This window comes from Prionailurus viverrinus, chromosome B3, assembly GCF_022837055.1.
Source record: "Prionailurus viverrinus isolate Anna chromosome B3, UM_Priviv_1.0, whole genome shotgun sequence".
NCBI classification, from domain to species: Eukaryota; Metazoa; Chordata; class Mammalia; order Carnivora; family Felidae; genus Prionailurus; species Prionailurus viverrinus.
In genome coordinates, this window is record NC_062566.1 from 24,725,777 (window position 1) to 24,740,074 (window position 14,298).

Genomic DNA, 14,298 nt, shown 5'->3' on the forward strand with positions numbered 1-14,298 from the left:
GGACTCACTGTGGGGTGGTGTGGCCCCTGTCTGGGCTGTTTACACGTTGCCAGGCTTGTGCTGCTTCAATGGGATCTGGCCAAGGGCTTATTAGATGGGGTGGATCTGCAAGGTGCATAGGGGTGGAAGGGGCAGGCTTAGCTAGCTTTGTTGGTGGTGGTCCCCTGCGGGAGGGGCCCTGCAGCACCAGGAGGGAGGCAGGTCAGTTGGAGGGATGGACCCACAGAAGCATAGCACTGGGTGTTTGCCTGGTGCAAGCAAGTTTGGTGATGGGAACTGGTTCCCTTTGGAATTTCGGCTGGGGTATGGGAGAGGGAGATGGCGATTGCCAGCACCTTTGTCCCCCCGTTGAGCTGAGCTCTGTCTTCTGGGCTCAACAACTCTCCCTCCTGGCATCCTCTTGCCCTCCCCACTCTCCGAGAGCAGAGCTGTTGACTTTTAACATCCCAGATGTTAAGTCCTGCTGGCTGTCAGAACTCACGGAGTCTGCCCCTCCACTTTTGCAAGCCAGACTTCATGGGTTCTTCTTTGCCTGGAGGGCTGCCCCTCCACCGCCCCGGCTCCCACCTGCCTGTGTAGCATGCACTGCCTCTCTGCCCTTCCTCCCCTCTATCGTGGGCCTCTTGTCTACCCTTGGCTCTGGAGAATCTGTTCTGCTAGTATTCTGGTGGTTTTCTGGGTTTTAGGCAGATGTGGATGGAATCTAATCAATCAGCAGGACAAGGTGAGCCTAGCATCCTCCTACCCAGCCATCTTCCCAGGTCTCTCCTCAAGAGCCAGACAGGCAGGCCAGACATCGAGCTCCAAAAGTGGGGAACAGGTGACCTGGATCTAGATTCCTTTGTGTCTCCACACTCCAAGGTGGTTCAGCTTGCACCGTAGGGAGCCACACCCTCGGTTGAGCCCCAGACATTAAGGTGCGACTTGCTCTTCTTGCCAGGGCACGTCTGTCTCTACTGAGTAAATACTAAAGACTTAATTGGATATTGATTTGGTAAAAGAGTCTCTGTGAGGAGTGTTTGACAGTGGTCAGATTGCTGGCTTAAGTAACTGGGATATCAGTGCCACTGAGAAGGACAAATCACACAGGAAAAGGAGCTCCTCTGGGTGAAAAGATTATGTGTTCAGTTTTGAACTTGTGCAGCCTGATGGGCCTATGCTATATTCTGATATGAGGCGAGGGTTTGTTGGCTAGGAAAGTGCTAAAGTACAGTTTTATAACTTCTTGAATAGATGCCTTTCATTTGATAACTTTTGATTCCAAAAGACTGGTATCAGTTAGTGACTTGGAATCATCTATTTGCCTTCTGGTTTCACAGTTTGATTTCCCTGTTTTAAGACATAAATATCTACTTGGATATGATGAAAAGGACTGTGCTTTAGTAAGACTTTAAAGAGCCAAAGAAACCTTGTAAAAGAAGAACACAGCTAGAGGCATTACACTTCCCGATTTCAAACTAATTACAAAGCTATCATAACCAAAACAGTATGGTTTTGGCATAAAAACACACACAGATCAACAGAACAGAATTGAGAACCCAGAAACAAACCCATGCATATACAGGCCACAAATTTTTGACAAGGAGCCAAGAACAGTCAACGGGGAAAGGACAGTGTCTTCAATAAATGGTGCTGGTACAAATAGCCACTTGCAGAAGAATGAAATTGGATTCCTATCTTACACTGTTCACAAAAAATGAACTTCATTTGGATTAAACTTAAGTGTAAGACCTCAAACCATAAAACTCTTAGAAGAAAATACAGGGAAAAACTCCTTCATATTGGACTTGGCAAATATTTTTTTGCATATGATAAGAAACAGAAGCAAAAATGAACAAGTGGGACTACATCAACCTTAGAGGCTTCTGCACAGCACAGGAAACAACAAAGTGAAAAGGCAGCCTATTGAAAGGGAGAAAATATTTGCAAACGATATACCAGATAAGGGGTTCATATCCAAAATATATAAGGAACTCTTACCATTCAATAGTAAAAACACAAATAATCTGATTAAAAAGTGGGCAAAGGACCCAAATAGACATTTTTGCAAAGAACATACAGATGCCCACCAGGTACAGGAAAAGACACTCAACATCACCAATTATCAGGGAAAGTACAAATCAAAACCACAATGAGATCCACTTCAAACCTGTTAGAACAGCAATTATCAAAAAGACAGGAGATAATTATGGCAAGGATGTCAAGAAAAGTGAACCCTCGTACACTTTTGGTGGGAATGTAAATTTGTATAGCCACTGTGGAAAATCGGGACATTCCTCAAAAAATTAAAAACACAACTACCATACAATCCATCAAATCTACTTCTGTGTATACATATGAGGGAAATGAGTCACTATCTCAAAGAGATACCTGTACTCCCATGTTCATTGCAGCACTATTCACAATAGCCAACACATGGAAACAACTCTAAGTGACTATAATGGATGAATGAATAAAGCAAATGGGTGATGTGTTTGTGTGTGTGTGTGTGTGTGTGTATGTGTGTGTGTGTGTGTGTGTGTGTGTTTATTCATCCAAAAAAAGAAGGAAATCCTTCCATTTGCAACAACACTGATGGACCCTGAAGACATTATGCTGAGTAAAATAAGTCAGACAGTAAGATATATACTGTATGATCTCACTTACATATAAGTAGAATCTAAAAATGCCAGACTTCTAGAAATAGAGAGTAGAATGGTGGTTACTTAAGGCCTAGGGGCTAGGGAAAATTAGATGTTATTAAAGGGTACAAACTTTATAATATGACTAAGTTCTGGGGATTAATGTACAGCACGGTGACTATAGTTAACAATACTGTATTACATACTTGGAAGTTGCTAAGAGAGTAGCATTTATTTATTTATTTATTTATTTATTTATTTATTTATTTATTATTTACTTTTATTTATTTTTAAAATTTACATCCAAGTTAGTTAGCATATAGTGCAATAAATAATGATTTAAGGAGTAGATGAGTAGCTCATCCCCCCTCCCACAACCCCTCCATTAACCCTCTGTTTGTTCTCCATATTTAAGAGTCTCTTATGTTTTTGTCCCCCTCCCTGTTTTTATATTATTTTTGCTTCCCTTCCCTTATGTTCATCTGTTTTGTATCTTAAAGTTCTCATATGAGTGAAGACATATGATTTTTGTCTTTCTCTAATTTCACTTAGCATATTACCTTCTAGTTCTAGTTCCACCCACGTAGCTGCAAATGGCAAGATTTCATTCTTTTTGATTGCCAAATAATACTCCATTGTATATATATACCACATCTTCTTTATCCATTCATCCATCAATGGAAATTTTGGCTCTTTCCATACTTTGGCTATTGTTGATAGTGCTGCTATAAACATGGGGATGCATGTGTCCCTTCAAAACAGCATACCTGTATCCCTTGGATATATACCTAGTAGTGCAATTGCTGGGTCATAAGGTAGTTCTATTTTTAGTTTTTTGAGGAACCTCCATACTGTTTTCCAGAGTGGCTGCACCAGTTTGCATTCCCACCAACAATGCAAAAGAGATCCTCTTTCTCCACATCCTTGCCAACATCTGTTGTTGCTGAGTTGTTAATGTTAGCCATTCTGACAGGTGTGAGGTGGTATCTCATTGTGGTTTTGATTTGTATTTCCCTGATGGTGAGTGATGTTGAGCATTTTGTCATGTGTCGGTTGGCCATCTGGATGTCTTCCTTGGAGAAGTGTCTATTCATGTCTTTTGCCCATTTCTTCACTGGATTATTTGTTTTTTGGGTGTTGAGTTTGATAAGCTCTTTATAGATTTTGGATACTAACCCTTTATCTGATATGTCATTTGCAAGTATCTTCTCCCATTCTGTCGGTTGCCTTTTAGTTTTGCGGATTGTTTCCTTTACTGCGCAGAAGCCTTTTATTTTGATGAGGTTCCCGTAGTTCATTTTTGCTTTTGTTTCCCTTGCCTCTGGAGACGTGTTGAGTAAGAAATTTCTGCAGGCAAGATCAAAGAGGTTTTTGCGTGCTTTCTCCTCGAGGATTCTGATGGCTTCCTATCTTACATTGAGGTCTTTCATCCATTTTGAGTTTATTTTTGTGTATGGTGTAAGAAAGTGGTCCAGGTTCATTCTTCTGCATGTTGCTGTCCAGTCTTCCCAGCACCACTTGCTGAAGAGACTGTCTTGATTCCATTGGATATTCTTTCCTGCTTTGTCAAAGATTAGTTGGCCATTATGTTTGTGGGTCCATTTCTGGGTTATCTATTCTGTTCCATCGATCTGAGTGGCTGTTCTTGTGCCATTTGTTTGTTTTTTGTTTCCTAGGACCTTGTATGGTATCTAGCACAAAGTGCTACAGGTGACCATAGTATGAACTGATATATATTTGAGGATCTCTCAGATCTAGACACTTGACTGAACCATGTAAAATAATGAGAATAAATACTGTTATTACCATCTCTGTTATATATCCTCTGGCCTCTTTTATATCACACGAGAAGAAAGGGACATATGTCAGGGTAGTGTGCTCGGCTCCAGCTCTACTTCTGGAGTATAGGCTAGAGAACAGCACCAAAGACTGTTGGAACTTTCTGTCCAGTTTTACAACTCTACAGATATAAGCTGACAAAAAAACTCCCAAGTAATGGCAGGGAGTGGAGTGAGATTTCTTGTTAGTTTATATCTGAGAAGGTGAGAGAGCAAGCATGGAAATAATTAGACATGTTCTGTTTGCTTCTGATCCAAAATACAGTTTGTGGTTCTACACAAAGTCATCATCAATCAACCAACAATGCATTATTTATAAGAAAACAACCTTCAGCAGAAGTGGTTCAAGTCAGAGAAACAGTGGCAGAGTTTTGTTCTGAAAGGCTGTAATTGTCAATCAGTCTTTTTAAGTTACCTGAGTTATTTGGTTTGGGAGATTACCACTGTTATTTCTTCCCTAATACCTTCCTCCTTTATAGAGGATCTGGTAACTATAATAATATATAATAATATATGTGAAAATGTATGTCCTTTCTCCCGGAAAGCCCATTAGAATTACACTGAAGCGCTTGGGGGCAAGGCTGTGGCTATGTTGCCTGGACGAGAATGCAGGGTTGCTGCATCACACAGTAGCCCAAGGGAGAATGTAGGGACAGAATAGCATTTATCAACCGAGGAGCTAGGTTCTACAGTGACCAAAGGAGATGGGGAAATTGAATGGGATAAAGCAAATGAGAGAAAGTCCAGGGAGGTTAAAAGTCAGGTGCTGTAGGGGTGCCTGGGTATCTCAGTCAGTTAAGCATCCAACTTCAGCTCAGGTCATGATCTCAAGGTTCATGAGTTTGCGCCCCATGTTGGGCTCTATGCTGACAGCTCAGAGCCTGGAGTCTGCTTCAGATTCTGTGTCTCCCTCTCTCTCTGCCCCATCCACGATCCTGCTCTGTCTCTCTCTCACTCTCTCAAAAATAAATAAACATTTAAAAAAGTTTTAAGAACCTGTTGGGATGAGCACTAGGTGTTGTATAGAAACCACTTTGACAATAAATTATATTTAATATAAAAAATTAAAAGAAAAGTTAAGTGCTATAAGATAAATCGTTGTAGACCCAAAGGACCTAGTACTTTCTAGCAATAAATATGCTTGGGGAGAGAGGGCAGGCAGATGGAAGGGATATGTGAACAAAATAATCAAGTGTAAGAAAGATACTGAATGAAACAACTGTTCCCAAGAAAGCACTACAAGAAACCAGCAGAAATATAAGAACTGTTTTGAGACAAATGAAGAAGAAGGCATTCTCTTTTCTATTAACCTACCATAAGCTTCAGAGCAACAAATTTCATGGATTTTTCAAACTGGAGATCAGTGCTGATCACAGAAAAGCTGCAGATAGGTGGGGCAGGTAAGTGATTAACACCAAATGGAACCCTATTGGGAAATTAAATGTCCTACTTGATTCAAGATGCATGAGGAAAAAAGAGTTCAGATGTCAAAACAGGAGTAAATTTCCCTGGAGAAAAGGTGACCTTAGCAGGGTTGACCTTGAACAGGTGTCAGAAATCGCTACATTTGTGTAGTGCAAAGCACACAGGTTTTGGTAGTCCAGCAAGACCTGAGTTCCAATCTCAAATCTCCTACTTACTTGTAAATCTATCTATTAAATAAACTTAGGCAAAGCACTTAACCTCCCTGAGCATTTTCACCACCTACAAAGTCTAATTAGAAATCCTACACTTCAAGGGCTGCAAAGCCTCTACTACATTATAATACCTTACACATAATGAGTGCTCCATAAATGGTAGCTATTACTGTTTTAAGTCCAAATCAAATTTAAAACAAGAGATGACCTGAAATAGGAGAATTCTCAGAAATTCTTGATTTGGGAATAGTTGACAGCAAGAAAGTTATAAAAGCTTGGACACTACATATTCTAATATCAAATATCTAAATATCAATAATGACAGATGAGCTCTAACTGTATTGCTTTTCATTAACAGGATTTTTCTTCTCTGTGGTACAAAATGTAGTGTATTTATTGCCAAGAATTTATGGACGGTATCATGAGAACATGCCATCATATGGCCCCTGAGATTTAAATTATTTTAATGTAACTTTTTTTTAAAGAATAAAGTTTGAAGAAGTCTAGCAATTTTACCTGATGAGGTCCTGAACTCGACTGTTAAAAGTATCACCTTGTGAGGGTTTGTTTTTCATTTCCTGTGTCGATATTTTTGGTGTATCTGGCTGGCTGTTTCCATCTGGTCGATTGGCAATCAGGCAGCTAAAAACCACAGCACTGACTTTGAGAAGTCCAGTTGTCAAACCTTCAAAAAGTTGCTTATTTGTATTTCTTCCCAAAATAGCATTATTTTCATCTGGAACATAAACCTAGATGGAAAAAAAATACAGTAATTATATTTCAGGAAAACCACCAGAAGTGGACAGAGATAATGTGGAACATTTCTGGAATCATAAATAATTTTGAAATTGTAGAAGTGGCTAGCTAAATATTAGAGTGTTGGTTCTGAAGTTAGATTGCTGAGTTCAAGTCTCAGCTTTATCCTTGCTAGTTGAGCGACCTTGGGCATGTTGCTACTTCAAAGCTTCAATATATTCTCATTTATAAAAGAGGGACAACAACAGTGCCTATATCATAAGATTCTAGTGAGGATTAAATGAGTTAATCCACATAAAATGCTTAGCTCATGCCAAGGCATACAGTAAGTGCTCAAGAAATAGTATTTATTCAATTGAATACATTATATTAACAATTTATATGAGCCCAGAAAATGAACCAATTGGTAAACTGACAACATAGTTTTCTTGTTAAAGTGAATTCTAAAAATATCTAATCTGAATTCCTCTATTAAAATCAAATTCGTATTTCTTATTACAGAATGGTAAAACAGTTTTTGCCTAATACTTAGTATCATATTCAGCTATTCTTGTATATAGTTTACAAGAAGTAACATGGTTAAAAGTTGGGACTAGGAGTCAGAACCTGGGCTTAGTTTCTGACTCTACAGTTACATGGTCTTAGACAAATTCCTTAACCTTTCTGTGTCTCTATTTCCTCAATTGTGAAATGAGGATAATCATAATCATAGCAGTAAATCAACACGTGTAAATTCTTAGAACAATGTCTGGCACATAGGTAAGCCCCACAGAAGTGTTATCTGTTACTACATTTCTACTCTTACTATGATTCCTACTATTACCATGAGTAAATACTACTGTATATGAATAACAGTTCTCACAGAGAAGGATGACTTAAGAAGTACAATGGCTAGGGGTGCCTGGGTAGCTCAGTTTGTTAAGTGTAAGCTCAGATCATGATCTCATGGTTCGTGAGATTGAGCCCCATGTTGGGCTCTGCACTAACAGTGTAGAGCCTGCTTGTGATTCTCTTTCTCTGCCTCTTTCCTGCTCTTTCTCTCTCTCAAAATAAGTAAGTAAATAAACATTAAAAAAAAGTACAATGGCTGGATATATAATTACCAGGCTGGGAGCTCTGTGCCCTTGGTCTGTAAGGGTCACTCTTCCCAGGGAGAGGAGGGGTTGACTCCTAAAAGCCTTACTACCAAGAAAGGGGCAGAGACAATAAGCTAAGGGTGGGAAGAAGAGGTCTGGATGGAATCAGATGGTACTGTACTCAAGATCTACTTTTTCTTCTAGGAGATTACATGACTCAAAGTGACAATTTTACATTTCTGAGACTTGGTTTTTGTATCTGCCTACCTACTAAGACTACTATAAAGTTCAAATGAGATGATGAGTAGAAAAACACCTGGCAAATTATTACACTTCAAATGCACTTAGTATAATCAGCCTTTGCTTATCCTCACTCTTCACCTGCACCAGTCCTATCAAAAGAGGAATAAATACTCACTTGGATTAAAAAAAAAGAGGATCTTTATAAACACAAGCTAATGTCCCCTTCATTCCTTTCTGTTGTTGTTAATTTAGACATGCCATGAAAGTCACTTTTCTGAGAATAGCCTGTTTAAGACTGCTGACCATAAGTTCTATCTGACCATGGAGCCATTCCTAAACCCAAGTGATTACAGCAGAATCTTTCTGCAGTCTATGCTCCAATTAACTGATGAAAGCTCCCTTTGAAACTCTATAGTAGTTATAAAACAGTCACACAAACTTTCAATTGTGACTAGTGTAACCTAGCCTATCCCAATATAGCAGGTGGTATATGAGAATGGAATTTGAACCTAGGATTTCTGTGTAAGTCAGGATGAGCTGGGTTATGCTGCAGTGAAACACTCCTCAAAGATTTCAGTGGCTTCAAACAATAAAGTTTTATTTTTCATTCAAATGACATGTTCGTCTCAGGCCGGCTGGGGCTCTGTTCTGCGTCCTTGTCTTTACTCTGGAGTGACAAAGCAAGTACCATTTATAGCAACAACAACCAATAGAACTTTCTAAGATGATGCAAGTTTTTAAGTCTACACTGTTCTATATCTGCACTAGTCACATGTGGCTGTTGAGCACTAGAAATGTGGTTAGTGTGATACAGGGATTATATTTTTAAATTTAATTAATTTTAACTTTAATATTGGCTAGTGTATCAGGCAGTATAGAGCACTATAGGTCACAGTGGCAGAGAAGAGAAAAAATCTCTGTAAGGTCTTGAATCAACATTAAATGCATTACCTGAAAGTGATCTTCTCATTTTTGCTCACACCTTATTGGCTAGAATAATCATACCATCCAACCCAACCACAAGAGAACCAAGAAATGTCATCCAACTGTGTACTTGGAAAGAGGAAGAGAGGCAGGACATTTGGTCCGTGGTACTATTGACTGCATGATATTGTTTCTTCCATTATGCCTACACAAATATCATTCATGGTTAAGTTCTTTAGCATATGATGATTACATTTACTTTCTTACACAAATTTTTGGTCTCAGGTAACTTTTTTCATATGCTGAATTTCCTATTTATCTGTCATTAATTCATTGTCAATCTTTCTGGTTACAGTGAAATTTCCTCTCAAGTTCAGACACAGCAGAAATTGTTCTTTTTCTCCCCCCACATTCCCCCTGAAACCTACAACACCCCTGCACTAATATGCACTGTCTGCTCTGTAGGCCCGTGACACAACTCTCCTCTTGGGATTGCCCTTCATCTTCATCTTAAGAATTCCTTCCACCCCTTCCTGGGTTAGATTCTCTTGTTTCTTGGATTCCATGTCTTTTTTTCTTCCCATTCTCTCATTTTGTTGAGGAATATATTCCAACAAGTTCCTAAGAAAGGCTGCATGGAAAGAAAAATTTTGAGACCAGTGAGTCTTTATAGATCTTTATTTCATCCTTATACTTGAATGATGGTTTGGCTGAATGGAGGATTCTTGGTTGCAACTACTTTTCCTTCAGAGTTGTGAAAGACTGCTCCGTTATTTCCTACTCCAAGGGCTGTCATTAAAAGGTCCAAACAAATTCTAATATTTTTGTACATGGTCTGTTTTGTCCGCTCTAGAAACTTTCAGGAACTTCTTATCCCTGATTTCCTGTGTCTTGGTATAGGTTCTCCTTCTCCTTCTTCCTTCGTGTGTGTGTGTGTGTGTGTGTGTGTGTGTGTGTGTGTACAAAAACTCAGTACTCTTTTCAATCTGAAAAACATGTGTTTCACTTATGGGGAAATTTCTTGCATTATTTCCTTGCTAATTTCTTCCCACTCACTTTTCTCTGCTGGACTTTGGTCCTGAACTGAGCCTGTAATTTTCTTATATTTTGTTTTCTTCAGCTTTTCACCTCTTTACATTTTGTCCTACTTCTTAGGTGATTTCCTTAACTTTATTTTCCAGTCCTTCTACTGAGTTTTTCATTTCATCTATTGTATTTCTAATTTTCAGGAGCTATTTTTAGCTCCCTGTATGTTTTGTTTTTATAGTATTTTTTGCTTCATGGATATGTTTCTCATCTCTGTGAAGTTATGCTTTTTTAAGATTTTCTTCTGTTTCTTACATGGTCTCTGTTTCCTGTGAGTTCTTTCTCTTTAGGTTGTAAGCTTTCCATAAATAAGTGGTAATGTAGGGCTTTCTGTTCATACTCAAGACTGATGCGTAGATTAGTTTATCACAATCTTGATCCAATCACAAGATGGACACACACTCTATGTGAAGGGCTTCAATTTAGATGACTAAACAGAGACCCAGCTTTTCCACTGGGAAATCCCAACTATTAGTAGTATAGGTATGTTCTCCCAGGAGAGTTAGTTTCAGAAGAATGAAATCCTATATCTTCTAAGCCTGGAGTATATAACATGGCCTATCCATTTTTGCAGAGATTCATAGAAGAAGGAGGCCGAGTGTCTCACTATTTAGGGAATAGATTTTCACTTAGTCATTTTGTTTTTGTAGGATTTTTTGTGTCTGTATATGGTGTCCCTGTACCTGGAGAAACTTTAGGTTTCAAACTTGTTTCTGCCACCATTGAGGGGAGTGTCACTTGGCGGTACACAGAGCACATGAAATCTAGGGTATCTAAACTGTCTCTTGTTTAGACTTTCAACCAATTACCCTCTTTCCAGCCCCACTTGTATCCTAATTTTCTGAGATACTTGGTGACTCTAATTCTTGAACCTTATGGGGTTCTGTGGCACAAATTTTCTTCTGGCATTTTTCTTCCATTAATTTAGGTTTTAGCTTTTAGACAACTGTCCTTTAAGTATATGCTTCCCAGATTAAAACATATTTGCTTTCCTTTTCTTTCTATTTTCTTTGTTTTTGAGGATTCAGGCCTATATCTATCCACTATTAGTGGGGCCCCCCCGGCAGAGAAAATATAACTTGTGTTTTCAAGTTGGCCACATTTTAAAATTAACTCAATAAATCCACTAAAAACACAACTTTCTTTTTCTTTTACACACTACAGAAAGAATAGGAGAAATACATTTCTGGGTAATGTCAGTTTCTTCATCATCACAAAATTTCATAATCCTTTCTTTTCAAAACCTTGTACTGATTTTCATCATTATTTCAAATAAAACACTATGCATGTGTATTTAGTAATCTTTCACTTAATTAGAAGTACTTCATCCATTTATTTCATCTTTGAAGAATATAGTTTGAGAATTAATAAAAAATTAAAAAAAACCTGAGGTACCAAAATTAATGACATTTATTTAATCACCTGCTTATCTAACATTTGAGTATCTACTACATACATGATCAAGGGATCAGAGTGATGCTCTGCTCACCTTATGGGTCATTCAGACCCTATAGACTCTGATTTTATAAACAAATGTAAGAGGCTGTGGTTTCATGGTTTACAGAGGAACAGAAAAAACAATATAAAAGAGGAAAGTGGTGACTATTTTAGAGGCAGGCAGTAGCAAAAGGTGACACTAATTCTGGAAGCACAAGAAAGGACAGATATGAGTGCAAAAAAGGTATTATAACATGAGACTCAGTTGTCTTTATTAGACTTACTCGTCTTTATTTCTTCTGAAATTATCATTTAGTATATATCAGTATAACTGCTTATGCTCAAAATGACAACCTAAAGATACTAAAAAAAAAAAAAAAGGATAAATTGTGAACAATACTCACTGGGAGAGAGGAAGAGAAGGAAGGACAGAGACTAACATCTATGAGGTTTTTCTACTAAGTCAAACATGGTGAAGCATTTTTCCTGTATCATAACATTTAATTTTTACAGATTGAGAATTCAAGTTCAGAGATATCAAGGACATGCCCAAGTTTCACAGCTAATTAAAGGAAGGTCCAGTACTTGAACCTGAATTTAATAGACTTTAAAGCTCGTGTGCACTGACTCCTCACATTGGGTATCTCTTTTACTGAAGATTCAGCAGAAACTTTCTCTTTGGTGGAGGGAAGTAAAAACTGATCATGGGCCAAACAATGTCTTTCTGATGTCTCTTCCATTAAAAAAAAAAAAAAAGAATTCCATAAGTGCTTTATTCTTGGCCAAAGGGCAAGAATACATTATACTTAAGGATTGTTGGGATAATTCTGGGTGAAATATACTAATCTCATTATCCAGAAACTGTCAATGTGGTTTAAACATCAAATGTCACTTCTTCATCAGCCCTAAGAAAATAAGCTCGGTGTAAAGTAAATCAGATATATTTTTACAATATGCCTATATTCTCTGTCCATAGCTGGTAACTTTTGATTTTCTATTTCATTGGGGCTTTCTACTTAATTTTAGAATTACCATTTGGCAGTTTCTTCATAAAGTAAACACAAACTGAAAAACCTCCCTAACAATCTGGCAGTCATATGAAGAACGCTCATGGCCTGCAGGAGCCTAGCTTCCCTTGTTAGGCCTGCTGCAGTGAATCCTGGGACTTCAGACCTAGGTCAAAAGGATGTCACTGTACTGAACAGTTTTTTACTTTCTCCCCATAATTTACTATTTTCCAACAGTCTAAGTTAGCCTGACATTCAGTTCAGCTCCTTATCATATTTTTACATAGAATTTTGTGTTTGTACGTGAATTTTCTCATTTAGTATTGATCCTTTCACTGCTGAGAAGAGAATTTTCTTTTGCTTGTAACCTTTACTGAAGTCTTTTTTGTGTTTCATCAGGACATTTTATTCAAGTGGTCACAGAAATTCTCCTTATCCTTCTATATAGACTTTTATTTTCCTGCTTTTAAATCATTTAACAGCAACAATTTAATAGGAAACCAATGTTTCATCTAGGAAAGAATTTCAAAATTGCCTAAGTTAAGGTAAGGAGGGGCTTATTTTCAGTGAGACAGAAAGGTTCTTTCTAAGTCTTCAAAAATGAGATTTGATAAAAAGAAACTTGCAGGGGAAAGTATCTACACTGTAAAGGATAATGTATTCAGAGCACTACTCTATACTGTTGTCTTTTGTCTAGTTGGGTATCGCTGTTACTTGCCAGAGGTAAAATAACTCATTAGCAGCCTGCTCTTTTGGGACACTTAGTAGATGAAAGGCACACCTAGAGTTCTAATACATGTTTACAGACCAACACTAGAGTTTAACTTCCTTCCAGCACAGTTGCGGGCCAAGGGCACATTGCAAGTTGAGGAGCCTGCCCTTTAGGAAAGGTGTGCTAGCAACATCCTCCCCTCCCCCCTGCTCACTGCCCCGATCTATTGCACACCTGGCTTACCTGAGTCTGGAACACATTCCATCCTGGGGTGGGTGGTCTCTGAAGGGCAGGGGAATGTTACCTTCCCAGCATGCACCAGTGCTTATAACTATCACCTGGTGGTATGTACCTGACCTGGCCTGGGAAAAAACAGAGCTATGTAGCTTTTGGCTCTTCTGAATCTGTCACTCCTGAGGCAGAAATCTAAAACCACAATTTTTCTCCAATGGATGAAAGGCATTTCCCTTAGTATATTTCTTCAGAATACACTTGTGGTCATTACCTTACAGTAGCAAATTACAGGTTGACTTCATGTACATATTCTTACTATAAAGTTTCCCCTTCCTCTCAAAAGATATTTTAGCTTCTTAAAATCTACAGGTATTTCATATAGTTTTAGATCTAGAAAGAATTTCTGAATCAAATTTTTTCATTTTATATTTGAGAAAATCATGGTCCAGAGGAGGAAAATTTCCTGAGGATAAAGAAACTGTCAAGGTTGGAATAAGTACTGTGTGTCTTCTCTAAACCTACTCCAAGGAGAAATCCAATATTTATGGGACCAAACCGTGAGGCAAAGTGTTTTGGCAAAATTAAGTTAAAAGTCACTGTCACTTTTAAAAGGCAAATTTACATTTTTCCTCCCACTACCTCACACTATCAAAGTAATTTCAAAAACTTCCTACATTCTTCTTTGCAATACAGAAAGATGCTTTTCTTAGTAGTACAAATCCATCCT

General features: G+C 38.2%; 1 protein-coding gene across 7 annotated transcripts in view; it reads right to left on the bottom strand.

The window, feature by feature from the left end:
• The window catches only part of SCAPER (S-phase cyclin A associated protein in the ER), a 532,470-nt gene that overhangs the window by 80,828 nt on the left and 437,344 nt on the right, over positions 1-14,298 (bottom strand). For all 7 annotated transcript variants that reach the window (XM_047863178.1, XM_047863179.1, XM_047863174.1 and 4 more), the window contains one exon: positions 6,613-6,845. In XM_047863178.1, the coding sequence (XP_047719134.1) occupies positions 6,613-6,845 (233 nt within the window). The remainder of the gene's footprint in view (positions 1-6,612; positions 6,846-14,298) is intronic.